This window comes from Ambystoma mexicanum, chromosome 6q, assembly GCF_040938575.1.
Source record: "Ambystoma mexicanum isolate Mex_15411 chromosome 6q, UKY_AmexF1_1, whole genome shotgun sequence".
Taxonomy (NCBI): Eukaryota; Metazoa; Chordata; class Amphibia; order Caudata; family Ambystomatidae; genus Ambystoma; species Ambystoma mexicanum.
Window position 1 is genome coordinate 159883249 of NC_090937.1, and position 17318 is coordinate 159900566.

Sequence of the window (17318 nt, forward strand, 5' to 3'; positions counted from 1 at the left end):
ATTTTATGAAGAGTAACAATGCAAATTTAATATACTATCTAGTTACATTTTGTGATTATGTCATGGAGATTTTAAATGCTCTTTTCTACTAAAATATGGTTTACTTTTTTGACATGAATTGAAATAATTGTGTAATGTTGTTTGGATTGTGGTTTCCGTTGTGTATTGTGTTTTTGTATACAAAGTCTATATTAGACCTAATTAAAAAGAAAATGTAACTGGACATGGCTAAAAGTCATGGTTGGGGTCCACATACTTTGTATGGGGCTACAATGGAAAGTGTGCCAAGCCAAGGGTCAGATGCACTTTCTGTTTTGGGTGATTTGGTAGGTGAAGCACAGTGTATACTTTGGCAGTGGCTTTGCAGCCTGTAACCATGATTAAAACAGGGAATGTGTTTACAAGTGTATTATGCCGTTTTCCTGGTTCAGCGGCTACTCTGTTTTCCTTGGTGTAGGTTTTGTGCATGGGTGGTGACTCACAAACCTGCTATGGGAGTAAAAAGACCTCTCGGTGTAGTTAGTTGCAGTGCTTGCTGTTGATTGGTCGGTAGGCCTAGATTATGGATGAAGGCCAGAGCAGGGGTGATAGAGATGTAACTATCTCTTACATCTCAAGTATGTCAACAGTGAAATAGTCAATGATGCCATCTGTGATGGCGTGTGAGTTGTTCTGTGCAGTGCATGAAGGCTGCTTTAGTTGTGGTTGCATAGTTTACCATCATTGTTGTCTTCTTTTTGTATTTTTATATTGCACTGCAATCTTAAAGTTCACTTAAACTAAAGTGCTGTAACTGAATTATCATGAGTTTTTGAAACATGTACGTAATGCCACTGAAAGTAACGTTTTTTGCTGTGTTCATATGCCGATGTATACATTTCTGTCTCTCTCTTTCTCTTCCCACTTTTGTCATTTTGTTCTTTCACATTATTTCACAGCCAGTCAAGTGGCACAGCGAGTAGAGCGCTCGATTTGATATCCGTGCAGACACACACCGTGGGTAATAATAAGCAGAGCTCAGATACCTGAGGTTTCGTAGCGCTATATAAATGCCAAGTTATTATTATTGATCTTTCTCCTTCTCTCTCTCTCCTTGTTTCTCTCCCGCTCTCTCTCGCTCTTTTTCTCCCTCTTTCTCCCTTCTCACTGTGTGAAAACCTGCACACGTGTTGCAGTGATTCTGTTGGTTGTGAATTTCTTAATCTGTGATTTATGGCTTGATGTGCACGTGTGGCTAATATTATAAAGGCAGACCTCACAAAAGATCAAGGAACGCCTGACAGAACACAAGTTTACCATTGGCATGAACTATCAGAAATCCCCAGTAACAAGGCACTTCATGACAATGAGACACACAGTCTCCCAATTGAGATGTGTAGCTCTAGAATTGATTTGCACACCATCCATTGATGTTAAAACGTGCAATGTTTTAGATCCACGAGCTAGACCCGCTTGATCCCACAGGTATGAACAAGGATGTTACACTTGTCCCAGTCCTATGATGTTATCATCTATGATAAAAACTACTATCAGATGTTCAGTAACAGCAACAATTCACACCCTCTTTTACTCAATGATGCATGAGAATGGAATTATTCGAGATCGGATGTGATTTCAGGACAATGGGTCTGAGTGATTCCTCAATGTAAAACTTTAAATTTAGTTGATGTGAAACTAAAAATGTTCTGGGTATTATTTAAGATCTGATGTAACCTCCGGACAATGGGTGGAAGTGTTTCTCCAATGAAAAACTTTAAATCTATTTAATGTCAAACAAAGAATGGTTGGGTGATTATCTAGAGGAATAAATATATATCTCTTAGACATTGACACTGCCATAGAGAGAACTTTGGCAAAGAACAAATGGACAACTAATTGATTGTTACTGTCATATACTTCAAATATTAACATACCTATGAGGAAAATAGGGAAGTTTATCCATCCACAGATGGTAAATGTGGTAAATGAATTATTACTGCACCCGTGTGGACTTATGCTGAGTGAGAGATATTAAAATGCTTTTGAATTTGGTCATTTTAGGGTAGAGCAAGCACTAATAGCATTGTGACCTAGTAACCGTTTACTTTACATTTCTTTGGTATACTTTCTTTAGAAGGGAAAGGAACTTCTGTAGAGAACTGTAGACATCGAAGAAGTATGTACTTGGTTAATACAAAAACATCACTGATACCCGTTATATGTCGTGGCCATAGACATGTAATTACAATTGCTTGAAGACCATCTAGGAATAAGTAGAGATTTGTCTTTGAAGATCGCTCTAGCCGAGCACTCCTTTGTTTACACTTTGATACAATTGCATGATGAAACCATTGTGCGTCTAACCCCGTACAAATAGACAGCCATCTTGGTTGTTGAAAATGCTTGCAGATCGACACCAGACCATCAGGCTTCAACTGTGAAGTATGGTAACTGACCTTAATTGTGTGCAAGTTCCTAGCCATGAGCTTCCGAACATTAGCATAAGATATGAGAATCCTTTAATAAGATCAAGGGTTTGATACATTCAATTAATCTTTGAACAGAGCCTGCTATTCGACTGATATAAATACCCACGACAAAAAAGGTGGAACAGAGGAGGCTCGGGACTCCATCACACTGAATCTAACTTTCTAGAACCAAGATCCAACTGTAACCACATTGAGTTCCCGTTATTAGACAACATTTTTTTTAAATTCATCGGCCTCATCCACAAGACGTACTTAAACATAGATTTGAAATCTGTTTTTCAATTCTTTTGTCAGTGGACAGTATTTGAATCCACACGAGCAGCAATTCATTCAAACAAACTATCCTGATGATCATATCAAGAGACAGAGGTCCATTCCAGTGTCCGTCATCAGTTGCTAGGCAAGCCCTTGTTGGGAAATTGCACAAACTTTTATTTAGAGAATTAGGATTTATCCATCTTGTCAATTTTTCACCTAGGTCCAAAAGGTGAGGGGAGACATGAAATGTTTGTAGTTAACAACAATCTAGAGAGTTTATCTAGAGAGGATGAGTGACATAAGTGAGCCAGGTGAATAATAATACTATTCCATGTGAGATTCAAAGTGAGGAACTGTTAATGTTAGGAACATTTAATGTTATTAAAATGGGCGATACTTACTGTAATCTTCTACTTATAATTTGAATGACTTATGAAAGTTGAAGAAGAGAACAACTCATTATTATTTTGTTCCTGATGAAGGGAATAATCGGATACGCGTTGAGCTACTTCTTTCTGATCTATTAAAGATTTTTTTGTAAATGTTCTTTTTCTAACAATTGCTCAAGTTTTATTTCAATACATATTGACTAGAACATATGCTACATATATATATTTAGTGTTGACTGTTTATACTAACAGTAACAATTGTGTGCTGGGGACAGGAGTTTCCTTTACTTAAGGATATCATTGTTTCTTTTCATGGTGGTGCATTGCTGAAGCATATCACAGTGTGATGGGAGATCCACATTAAAGTCCAGTGTGCACAGTCAACTCAGTCTAATCAGCCTGTAGATCAGGGCAAAGGAAGCCAACCTCTATCACCCATGCTGGGTTTGGCTGTTTCAACCACATTCTGATAATGTACAGCATGCAGGACCTGGGTGGATACTGGACTCATTTCACCAGTGCATTGTGTGAGTCATGAGTGATTTAACTATGTGCCCATGAGTACTTCAGCAGTTATCACTGGTGAACAGCATGGCAAAAATGGTGGCGGTTATTGCCTCATGAACATCTACGGGCTGTGCCTGATTTTCCTTGGCACAGGGAAAGCAGGCAGAGCCTGCAGAAATCAGGCCACTCCACAGGGATCAGGAAACACATTCTTCCAAACCTACTTGAATATTCCCCACACAGAGAGCGAGCCCCAAATGGAACTTATGGTTCAGAGTTTCTGTTCCCTAGACATGTTGGAAATCTTAAAAAGAAAGGGTCAGAAATGGTAAATGGGGTGGGCTGCTTTTTTCTGCTCTTTTCTTCATGCCCAATTATTTGAGGAAGACTCCATCTGAATAGAGGTCATTTCTATGTGGTCTAACTCACACCATTGACTTAACAATGTGCAGCCTTAGTTGCATATCTCTCTGTTGAGTGTGTGTATCACATAACCTTGCTGTAAAGAATGGTTTTGCTGGGTTGGTACATCACTTGAGCAAACCAGTGAGTAAACATGAGATGACAGGACCAGTGCTAAAATGTAACCCACCTTTGGCTAGATGCCATATTTGTCAATCCCTCTTTCAATGGCCCATATTTGAGGATTTTAGAACATGTATGGCACCACCCTCCTGCTAGCAGCAATCTAGGTGATCACATACAATTGCCTATTTTATGCAACCGTACATGGGAATGTTTGTCAGTGTATTCATATCTCTGTGATGTCTGGAGAGAATCTGACTTACAAGTCGATCACCTAAAATGCATTACACTGTACCTCACAATAAATGAAGATCAACAGAATTTGAAAGAGGAGCTTGTATACGTTATTTATTTTGCCACAGGATAATCAAAGTGCACACAATTCCTAAACAGGGAAATCCCAAAGACATTAGGAATAGACGTGTCACACAGATGATTAGGTGTCGTGGTGCACTGCTGCAGCGGTACTAGGAGCCCCCATTCTCCGCTTCAGTGCTAAGGTGGGAAATCTGAAAAAGAAGGACATCGTTAAGAGACCTCATGTCATTTCATTTATCATGTGCAGTGCAGTAAATTGACACACATCTCTAATTTTGCAGGTCATTATCGGAGATCACATTCCTCTTTCAAACCCAATTTTGGACCCAAGTAAGAGGTTGTTATATTGACAAGAGAAAAGTCCTCACTTACTATTGCAGGTGTTACAGACGGAACAGAATCTCAAGCTCAAAACCCTACCTATTGTACATAAAGCATTGATGGCAAAAGGCCTGATAACTTTGACACTACTCATCTAGCTGAACTCTTAGATGAGGCAACACCAGGGAAAATAGCCGGAGGAAAGGAACACCGTTAGGGTTCATACTTAGGAACTTACTGGACTTTTAATTGAGGGTTCTGTCCACCCTCTCGCTCCCCCTCTCTCCTGCTGATATGTTCATGAGGGGAACCATCTCCGGTTCCGGAAGCACCTCAAGGCCTTCCTCTTTGCTTCTGCCTTCGCTCCCCCTCTACCATGCTGATCGGATCTCTCTTGGCACTGTGCACTTGGCCACCCTCTGTCCCCTGGGCCCAGGTATCTGCTCACCCTGTCACCCTCCTGCACTGCCACCTGGCCGCCCCTTGAAATGGGGACTGTATCCGTACCCATACAGCCCCCACCTTCCCCCCTTTAATTCCTTTTCTGCACTTATTTAGACTTACCCAGTCTGCTGCCGTAAACACTGCACTTGTCACCTGCTGGCTGCACTACTACTGTTTATGGCCTCTATTATCTATTTATTTGTATTTATTATTATTTATCTTTTCTCCTCTGCTCCGCACTCTCCTCTCTCCCCCGTCCATGCACTTTCTCCCCTTTCCCTTTTCCCATGCACTTGCACGTTCTCAATATCACTGGGCCTAGTAAGGTTGTTGATGTGTTCTCCCCTGTTCCCCTCCCTTGCCTTGCCGCGCTCTGAAACACTTGTGTATGAGCGCGATACAAATAAAATAGCATATCATATCACCCTACACACATTTCAAAGAACACTAAATGTGTGATCCCTGAAGTACACTTCACTTAGATAGTAGAAACTTTCAGGAATATGCAGCCCTCTCTCTAAGCTTTACTAAACATCTACCAATATATAATTGGACTGCGCAAGGTACCCCCCCAACGAGTATCGTACTGTAGGACAACTATAGAATGGACATCCATCAATCGGGGAGACTAAGGAGCACCTCAGTGGGGCTCTCAGTGGAGTGGCAGAGCCAATTGTCATGGCAGTATCACAAGGATAAAATGGCACCATGCCACTACAATCTGTGTACACATGCTTAGTTTGTAGTAGGAAACCAGTGATCCAGAAATGACCAAAGGGACATCAAGGAGTAACTAAGAAGTGAAATGGAGAAATGTAACATTAACTGAACGACGAACTTGAGGGGTCAAATATTGATACATGCATTGGATGATAGTGAAGCAGGAAAACACACTATTGTTGTTAAAGACTAAAGGATTGTTGCTTGGGTGATGATGATCAACACTTGCATTGCGATGTATAGTAGGATAAGATGCCCCTACCCCACTTATCTGTCCCTGAACCTTATCTGTATTGGTTCAGAGTACTATCCAATGGCAACTCTGGGATAAGAGCCTCTATAATTTGGATCAGAAACTAACTGTCAACAGCTGCAGGGCAACTGACCCGGAGCCTCAGCAGCACACTGTGCAATCTGATGACATGTATTATCTATGTTTTGTCACACATTGGCACAGACTTCTTTGCATCAGGGAGACAGGTGGTGTGATCTCATCTGTGTTTATCATCAAGCCTGTTTTGTATTCTTAGCATTTTCTGTGTTGTATCGCCAGTGGAAGGAAGGCTTGATGTAGTACTCTGAGTGAAGGTCTGCTAGATAATAAAGAGTAATGCCCATGTTAAGCATCCGTGTTTCAGAGCTTTGCTGTCAGTATGAAATCGCTTAGTACACTGAGAGATTGAAGTGAATGGGAACGGCCGGGAGCAGAGTTCCACCACTTTTATTTTTTTACTGCTTACAGTTCCACTGAACTGTTTTGGATTTTAACAACTTTAGGAATAAAGCTTTGTGTATTGAAATTGTATTGATCGTTTCTGTATTAGTGATGTAATGTGTGAAAAGTACAAATGTGAACTATAATACACAACAACAAAAACTAAATAAATAAAATTAAAGAGTTCCACTACTTTTTACAAACATATTCAGCATTCAGGAACTGTAAATTTTGAAGTTATAGCATACCTCTTCACTTTACCATCTTATATCAGTTGCAGATAAACTGTGCCCTGCGGCTTGAGCCTGATCTTCTTAAATTCCGGAAACTCCTCAATACCTTCCTCTTCTCCTCTTCCTTCTCTCTTCCTCTAACCTGCTAACCTAGTTATTTGCTCTTCCCCTTTCTCCCTCCTCTTCCTTACAGCTTGCTGGCTGGCCTCAAGATGTACCTCACAGCCCCACAAGTCACTAGCACCACCGCCAATCCTCTTTCGTGCTTGCCTCTGGACCCTACTGCCAACCCACACTCACTGCACTGGAGAAATAACTCAAGAGATTGGCTCTTTCTTCACTTACTCCAGTCTCCGCCGACCGGGGGCACTTGGAACTCCTCTCCCTTTGACCGCCTGTGCACTGGCATGATCCATGCGCACCATGCCTGAGGTTCGTCTGTATGTTCTCCCTATTCTTCACCCCTTAATTGCACTGGTAAAACTGCAGAATTGCTGTCAGGCCTATTTGATGTATCTCAAATTGTTAAATTAGTTGTATGCACTCTGTCTGTGCAGACTATTATCGTCTCAGAATTTCAAGGGCTCTGAGCGACTATTGTTTTTTCCCCATGTTCGTACCCTCCTTGAGCGCTTTGAAACACAGCCTGTGTATAGGCGTTTTATAAATAAACAATATCATACCTACCTACCTGTACATTTGTAAAGCCTAAATGATATAGTATCAATCGATTCCAGCTGGCTTCATCTTAGCAAGGTGAATGTAGCAGGGGTCCTGCTAACACTAAGAAGGAATATATCCTCACACTCCATTTCCCCCTGATCTTTTGAAATCTTCACAATTTGTTATGTCATGTAAAATAGTAAGACAATATAGTTTCTAAAGGTTCATGTCATTGGCATTGAATATTTTTTAAGATTTGGTGGCTACTTGTGATTTGTCCGTTCATCCCCCTGGACAAGTGTAAAGTTGTAGTGGGAGCATTAGTGACTAGTGACTTGGACTATCGCTATACACTCCTGTTTGTACTTCAATTAAACTTATTAGCAGACTCCGCAGTCTCTGCCGGTCTCATTGTGACACAGGTCCACCTTCCTTACAGTGAGACCTGCAACCCCATCTGCCCTGGAAGAAGCACTGGGTCCGGAGACCTTCTCAAACCATCTAAGATGGCTGCCACCGTGCCTCAGCGTACACCAGGTTTCTAGGCTGCCCTGGGCCTGCAGCACCATGATTGGCTGGTGAACCAGCTTGAAGCAGCCAACCCCCTACACCGTCAGGTGAAACCGGCCCCCACAGAAGCCCAAACACAAGGCCTCTACCAGAAGTCTCTGCTGGTCTCAGCCGTGTCGAGTGCGAAGCTACACATACTGCGCATAAGGCGTTGAACACCTTAAGTACTACTGGACTCAAGGAATATTTGTGACTATATTTCCGCATGGTCACCAACCTGACAGCCATTGATTGCACTGGTGCCCCCTAGCTATGTCCTCAAAAACGAATTAGTGAACGCAGAGTGTCCACGTAATGCACAGATAGCTATTACTGAGGCAAACACGCCTATCACACGATTTCCAAGTCAGGATAGCTTGTGCAGTCCTAACACTAGCACAAGCATAACTTGTTTAGATAACAGCTTCGAGGCATATCACGGTATGCATGGCAATAATATTGCTAATGTTGTACAATATGTACAAGTTTCTTGTCACCCACTGATCCCTCTTCACCCGCCTAGCACCTTTCTACAACCACCTACAGAACATCCACGCATGGCACTGCCAGCATTCTCTATTTTAGACAGTTCATGCTAAAGCCAATGAACACAGCCCAAACGCTTTTTTCATCTTCACAAGTTTACCCAACAGTAACAATAGATGTTGCACAGACTGGGTCCCAGAAGCTAGCACTGCCCTCCACACTCCCTGAATTCTCCTTCTTGCTACTCACTGTGCAGGGACAAAATAACAACACTGCGCACCAGTCCCGCTTCGGGATCCACATCCCCACAATCCTCGTTGCGTGTGCATGCGCACTCGATGCATCAGGACCTCACTGCCATGATGGAATTAACAACCCCAACTTCAAGCCTCTGCTCTGCTGATTCCGCAGCCTCGACAGAACCTGACGGCCACCACAAGACCATTATGTCCCTTCCATTTGAAGTACACATCCTCGCAAAGGTAAGCTGCGCCCGGCCTGCTGAGAAAGGGCTGGACTGCATACAGCACAAGCAGTCCATTCAAGCTCATATTCTCTCCAACAGCCACCTCACATATCCTGTGGAGACCCTCCTTCGTAAGATATGTTCCCTCTTGACCTCAACATCCAGTAGCTCAGTGTTTAGGAATCTAAGACTACGCTCCCATTTCTGCAGCACTTCCTCTCACCAAGCAGCAAACCTCTTGCACATGAGGGCAAGCACAGCGCTACCTGCCTTTCTCAATGCCAATTATAGCAATCATTGTCCTGTGCATTTAACCCCCAGATACACAGGCCCTGCCCTCAACTCAGGCCTGACAATACTGATATGTCCGAGGAAGAACTCATCACACTGTCATTTCACCTCCACTGGCTCCCTGAAGGCCAACCCCAAGCACATCCCTTCAATGCCATGCCGGCTCATGACTTCTCAATCACACCACTCCCAAACCCATGTCAACCATAATCTTTCACCAAACACTAGAAAGGATGTTGCCGTACCGTATAAGAGCCCAACTAACTATTTTCCAGCAAGACACCAGGAACCTGTCATACGCCCGCGCCAAGCCACTACCATTCAGGACTCACCCCCAGGGCCACTCACCCCCAGCACACACATTCAACCCCTCCTGACCTGCACCCTCATCAACACTCGCTCACCGCCGGACCATGCCATGGACATCAACGACCTGATCACCAAACATAACCTCGACACCTTAGCCATCTCTGAGACCTGGCTGCATGAGGCATGGGGCCCAGCCCTATCCCTCGCTATGCCCTCGGGTTACACTATCTCCTGGATTTACATATCCCCCTTAAGAGGAGACAGCCTCGCCCTGATAGCTAGAGAATCCCTTCCCTTCAGATGGTGTAACATTGCCATCGATGTCACCAGTGACCTTTTATCACTTAAACTCTCACCATCAGCCATTTTCACTATTACCATCCACCTCATCTACCGCCGACCTGCCCCACTAAAAATTTAGATTGAAACCCACTTCACATTCTCCAGGATAATCTGAAAGCCTCTTCTAAAATCATTGTGTTAGGAGACCTTAATCTAGGCCTTCATGACCAAAATGTCCCACAAGCAAATCACTCTCTGGCGCCCTTGACACCCTAGGTTTTTGTCAGCGCATTACCAATCCTACCCACAGGAAAGGACACACTCTTGTCTGGATTGCCTACCACAATGGCGATGTCTTCACCAGCGCTACCACACCATGTCCCTGGTCAGACTACCACATCATCCACTTCTCCATCCGACAGCTCTCTAAACCCAAAACCACACACAACCCTCCACCTCCAGCAGTAACACAAAGCTCGCGGAAGCTCACCAGAGACAACATCTTGCCCTTGCTCAATACTCCAGTCCTCCAGCCACTGTTCAAATCCAACCACAACTCTCAAGTGCATATTTTCACCTCCATCCTTTCTAATGCAGTGAACACCAAAGCCCCACTAGCTCCTCACAAATCCAAAAGAGTCAGACACTCAAACTCATGGTTTACCACCAACCTTTTGGAACTGTGCTCGCAGAAACGAAAGGCCCAGCTAACCTGGCTAAAGGATCCCACCAACTCTTTCTGAAAAATTAGTTCATCAAATATCCAGACTCTAAAAATCTGCCACAATCTCAGCTAAATCGAACTCCTTCAGTTCTAGAATTCACAATCCCAACTCTGATGTAAAGGACATTTCTACCATCTTCATAGAACTTGAATCTCCTGCTCCACCCCCCACCACCCTCACTAAAGACACAACATGGTGTTCAGACACCCAGGCAGCTCAATTAGGTAAAATAGACATCCTGAACACAAACAATCCTCTCTCAACAAGCCACATTCAACAAAGACGGCATAACCAACAGTATCAGCTGCACTCCTCCCCTGTTCACCCCTACCACTACTCAGTTCTTCTTCAGAGACCTCGCTGAAAGTGAAGTACTAAAGTTGATCAAAAGCCTGAAACCCTCCAAATGCAAAGGAGATACATGTCCTGCATCACTCATCAAAGATTGTGCTGATGTGCTAGCCCCCATCATCATTGCCTTTATAAATACATCTTTTGCTAAAAGCACCATTCCACCTAGCCTCAAAGAAGTGGGTGTCCTCCCTCTGCTAAAAAAAACCTTGCTAGACCCAGCCATTCCATTCAACTACAGGCCAATCACCACTGTCCCCGTCCTAGTAAAGATACTAGACTGTGCAGCCTACCTGCAAGTTCGGCAGTTCCTGGAGGACAACAAAATCCTAGGGATGCATCAATCCGGCTTCTGCCCAGGGAACAGGACTGAATCTGCCCTTTGCGACCTAAAGAATCAGCTAGACGAAATCAGGGATGAAGGAAACACTGCCCTCCTCCTCCTACACCTGTCTGCAGCATTCGATTTGGTTAACCATCAAATCCTCTGCCACCACCTCACCACCTACACTAATTTCTCACCACCTACCACTGCCTGGATTGCCTCCTTCTTGGAAGGTAGGGTCATGAGGGTCTTCTCAGAGATTGGCAATGCCTCACCCTCTCTCATCAGCTGTGGTGTACCGCAAGGGACTTGCAGCTCCCCAAACCCTTTACAACATCTTTACCCGGCCACTTTTTAACATCCTAGACTCCCTCGGCATAGCTTACACCAACTATGCCAATGATACTCAAATCTTGATCTCACTCTCAAACAACTAAATATATGACTCTGCCACGCTCAACAACATCTACTCTACAAAACAGGCATGGATGGCAGCTAATCATCTTTGTCACAACAGTGACAGGACGAAAATCTTAATTGTCAGCTCACCAAATGCCCTTAAATCTCTCAATAATGAATACACTACGTTCCAGATTGACAATTGCCTAATTCCTGTCTCAACGTCTCAACCTTTGTAAAGTCTCTAGGTGTTTACCTCAACCCTTCACTCACTATGTCTAGACAAGTGAGCACCATTACCTCTCCGCAGCCAATGCCACTAGGTCCTCAATGCAGCTAGACCCTTCCTCACCAAAAATAACTGCCTTACGATTGCCTGTGCCATCATTGGCTCCAAGATCGACTACTGCAATGTATTATTGACAGGCACCTCCTCTGGAAATATCCAGAAATTACAGGTCATCCCAAAAAAATGCCTCAAGAGCAGCCCTCCATATCCTGAAAAGAGAACACATCTAAAAGCTAGAAGAGAAGTGTACTGGCCCCCCTTCCATGAGTGCATCACCTTTAAAACACTTTCCACTAGCCACACGTGCCTCTCCAATACAGTGCCCCAATACCTCATCTAAAGAATCACCAAATCACACTTCTCAAGTCCCACTAGGACCCCTTACACTGATCGACTAGTAATGCCCAAAGTAAAGAGATGCAAAGCCGGAGGTTCAAGCTTCCCGTACCTTGCTGCCAAACTATGGAATGACCTCCCCCGCACCTTGACGGCTGAGTAATTCTACTGGATCTTTCATAAAGCTCTAAAAACTCAGCTCTTCATTTAAACTGCAACCCCACCTGCACACCGCGCCTATTTGTCAAAAACTGATCTCCGACACCTCCACACTGTACCTTTAACATATATGGTAATGTCTCTCAACTATGTAATTGTACTAGAATTGTAACTGTACTTATTCCACCATTGTTTTTTCGTGATTAAAAATCACAATTGTATGACAAAGTATGTTTTTTTGACTTGTACCTGCAACAGCGCCTCAATGTCTCCAGGTTGTGTGTGCACTATACAAATGAAATACATAAATAAATAAATAAATCCAAGGGGCAGTTTCTGCCTACTTTCAGGATAGCATTGCACAGGATTTCCCAGAATGGAACCTTTGGCATATGGAGGAACACAGACTGTTCATCCCTAAATCTTTCTGTCAGGCCAGAGAAGATAAGACTTTCATTCCTGGGACCTAGGATTTTAAGTAAATTACCAAATTCTGTTTGTTCCTTGCCCCTGTTGAAGCTGCATCTGCTCAGGTAGATGTTAGGCTTAGGTTCTAGTGGATTTACGATTAGAGAATCTAGGAAATATATAAATGATGCAAAACAATACAGGGTGCCTTCTCTTGCCGGTTGCACACACTTTGTCGTCAGCCTACCCCAGCTGCAACTCCTTGTCACTTTGCTCCTGCCTACCCCATCTACCAACGCAATCACAGTTTCATCACGTTTTTAGTACACTTGTATCACTGTGTACACTGTCGAGTTCAAAGCTTCTTACTTCATCTGAATATAAGGCTTTTAGAATGTTGAGAAACTCTCCTGGGCATCCCAACCACTCCAATATCGTCATACAAAATGTGTGCCACTCAATGACAGGCCTTATCGATATTGCGACTCATGACACAGAGCATTTGTCAACTGCCACGGCATCCCAGAGTGCACCCCTCATGTAATTAAACAATTGCTATACTTTGTCTTGGGACTTCACAAGTTTGGTCCACATGTATCAGCTGTGCAATGACTGTCTTCTATCTTTTGGGGAACACCCTTGCTACCATTTGATTGCCCATGATCGGGAGGGTAATAGGTGTAGGATTCATCAGATATGCTCCCCTTTCTTTTTTTTAAAGAGATGGTTTATGGGTCTCTTCTGCACTGATGCCTGCTGCATGCCTCCAGAATGCTCTCCCTAGCTATGACCAAAGGATCAGAGCTTATCACATTGCAGAATTTGTGTAAAGGTTTGGAAGGAGGCCATCGCTCTGTGGTGTTTGGTTACGGCCTCTTGCCGTCACAGTGTCTGCCAGTTCCAGATGAGAAATGAGTACCACCATACACTCTGTGTGAGTGTGTTGGAGGGAATGAGTCCATCCTCCTAAAAAATTGTCCGCTTTGGCCCATCCAGATGTTCACGACTGTAGAAGAATGTTTACAAATCATCCACGACTTGCAAAATGCCTACGCCCTCCATACGATTGACTCCCTTCATGTCTCTCAGTTTGCACTTTTCTTTGTGCTTCTCTCCAGGTTGCAACTTTTCCACCCAGAACTTCATCCATTATAGTTCTTAGAAGCACAAGTAATATATAATGAAGAGCTATATAAAATGGCAATATTTTTTGTCAATATTATTATTTGATTCTAATGGAAAACTTCAAGTATGCTATTTGTTGTGAAATGAAGCATTGCCAGCTAAGCAGTAAGTTACAAAGCATTAGAAAACAATAGTATGCTTATCCGATGACAGTGGGAGCAAAAAGCCAATAGTGTATCCATTCAGTCAGTCTACAGTATACAGTTGTTTAGCCGCCAGGTTTTTTTAAAATAATTTTTTTAACCAAAAAATATTCATCGAAAAACCTCTTCAAAAAATAAAGAAGGCGAGTGTATGAAAGGGTTGGGGCGTTAGGGATAGGGATTAAATAATAGGAAATGGGTTTTATGGGATCCCCAAATATATTTTTAAAACAATGTTGCTGAGTTTTTTTACGATGAAACATGTTAGTTTAAAAACGTGCAAAAAGAAAACATGCGACAAAACAACCTAGAACCCTCTCAACTGTGCAAAATATTTGCATTGACTATCAGTTGTAATGTTATACATCCTGGGGTCTTCACCTGTCAAGTATACATTGAAAAAATAACGTTTGATACAGTTTGATTTTTTGATACAAACCTAATTAAGATTTCTATCCACCAGAGCCAGCAGTAGCCGGAGCTGGAGCCGGAGTAGTAGTGCTGGCGGTGGTGGTGGGAGTAGTAGTAGTGGCAGTAGTGGTAGTGGTTGTAGTCGTTGCTGTAGTGGTTGTAGCTGGCACAAAGTAGGGAACAAATCGAGGCCTGAATCCCAGTGCTCTGTAGTATTGCCATAATCTTAAATAAAATGGCTAAGGGGAAAAGCAAATGATGATAGTTAATTATCCATATATGTCTTGAGACAAAGTCTGCTGCCTAACCTTAGGGACATCCCTGGTGTGGTCAAAGGGACTGGGCGTTGGAGAGAAGGTTTATGAGGGATCACCAGACCAACCCCTACTGGATCCCAACACTAAGGCAGGAGGCCATTTAAAGGAATACACATTCGTTGGGGTTCAATGTACCTTTGGACAACATGCCCAGGAAGCAGAATTCAGGAGGTAGTGAGGAGTTGAAACAAGCATTAGCCAACAGTGTGGGCATTTGATAAAGTATGTGATAGGCATTTGATATTCACTAATTTAGTGTTGTTACCTGACAATGAAGATACAATGGCTGGATAATTGTGTGTTTACCTGGACATATGACAGCAGTGCTTATCAAGGCTGTTTTCTAACCATGATTTCAATGCAAGGAACAGACAATAAAGTGGCTGAAGGCACATTTGTCTAAGAAATGTTTATTAAAGTAGTAGTCATTTACAGCTGTACTTAAGCCACGAACATCAGACTGCTGAAAAAATAACTTTGGCAGGCTAAAGTTTAATGTTACTGCTTGACAGATCATGCTCAAAATATCCCAGGAGAAAGTGTTGTGGTGGAAAGGGGGGTGGAAATGGCCATAGGGGTTAGGATAGCCAGGGGCAGTCGACGGGTGGGTAAAAGCCAAACAACACCTACAAGCTGTGTATCCCGCCTTACATGTCATCTTTCTCCTCGGTGTACTCCAATGCAAAAGTTTCGGCTTATAGCTGGTGCTTAAGCACCACCAAATAGCCCAACTAAAAAGGGGCTAGAGCAAACATTTTAGGCAATGTTGTCATTTCAGTTGCATACACTTCCTAAACAAATAAAGGTGGTTTGAGCGGTAATCTTGTATGATGGACTTGGGCCCATCACTCAGTTCCTCCTCAATTTTTGTTGGGGTGGATCATTTGGCCAATATTTTGACTATAACTATTAAGGGACCACATTCTCACAATATTGAAAAACAGGTTATTAAGATGAGTCAGTGCAATTGCAGCATACTAAAATTCACTAGGTCAGTGGAAGTGTCCCATTTGCACTCATTAAAAAAAACGTATTCTGTCAAAGCATTACCATCAGACCTTTTTGGTGCTGGCCTTTAACATGCTGAAGAAAGGAAGTGCTTTCTTTCATTTCAGCTTGTGACTTCCAGAAGCAGCTTCCACTCATTGCACCCATCAGAAACTAGGAATACGCTATCTTTTTTTTAAAAAAAATTAATTAGCATTTTGGTTTACAAAAGTGAAAACCTTTAGCTGTTAGATATTTGAATTTCAATTAAAAAATTTAGAGAATTCAAAAAAAGAAATTATCATACAGTCACTTTCACATGTAATACAAAATGCACTAAAAAGAACATTGATTTCTGCAGACACAATTGTTCTTGGAAAATGCATCTATAACAGCAATCGGATTATACCAATGTAGTTCATGCGATATTAGAATCCTTTCATTGGGTTCTTTGTTTCTTAAAACCTGTCAATTTACATTTTATTTCCTTGCCGTTTAAAACTGACAAGTCTTCAATTTTCTTAAAAATTGCCAATAGAAATTTTGTTTATGCTAGATTGACTTTCATCTTTGACCCTTCGATGAGAATTCTCCACTATGTATCTATCCATCTGGAATGATGGTCTTGCCAGATAGCACCCAAATGTAGCTGTCTTTCTTCTCTAAGATGAGTGCATTCAAGTGTCAGATGGTTCAACGTTTCCAACTTATTGATATCTTGGCACAATCTACAATGTTTAGGTTCTTTTATGATTCTTTTCCTATACTGATTGTCTCTACAGGGAAGAATATTAAGATGAAATCTCAAGTAGTAAGATCGCAGAAACCAGTTTTGGAATAACAACAAGTATGACGGCAATTGATTCAATTTTCTGGGTTGGCACCAAAAATCTTCATAACTTTGATACTTGTAGATGTCTTCCTGTGTTTGAATCCAATCTTTCAGAAACATCTTTTGTTTAACTTTATCCGGGTTCTTCTATAGCGTATCATCCGATTCGTTCAAATCCTCCAAGATAGAGTGGCAAATTGTTTCCCCTTCTGTCAGTGTTCGATCCGAGTGGTCCTCAATTGCTATTTTCAGGATTTTAAATCCTCCAGCTGATGATTCTTCTAAGCATTTTTGATAAAACGAGATGACTTTCCATTCCGCTATAGCTTTTAGAGATGTTAGTGCCAAATCTTTTCTGAGTATTTGAATAGGGAATGACTTTGGCAATTGCAATTCTGTTCTCCAGAATACTCCTTCCAATATTGGCCATATTTTGGCTGGCAGCATAAATGATGATGTTTATGCTCCTTAAATCAGTATTGGCACGACCTTTGATCTGTAAAATAT

General features: G+C 42.4%; 1 protein-coding gene across 1 annotated transcript in view; it reads right to left on the reverse strand.

Moving 5' to 3' along the window:
• Nucleotides 1-4468: 4468 nt before the first annotated feature.
• LOC138515182 (uncharacterized) overlaps nt 4469-17318 on the reverse strand; it is a 66449-nt gene continuing 53599 nt past the window's right edge. Inside the window, exons 5-6 of the mRNA XM_069630158.1 lie at nt 14704-14914; nt 4469-4656 (exon numbers count right to left, since the gene is read on the reverse strand). Of these exons, the coding sequence (XP_069486259.1) occupies nt 14717-14914 (198 nt within the window). The 3' untranslated portion in view covers nt 4469-4656; nt 14704-14716. The remainder of the gene's footprint in view (nt 4657-14703; nt 14915-17318) is intronic.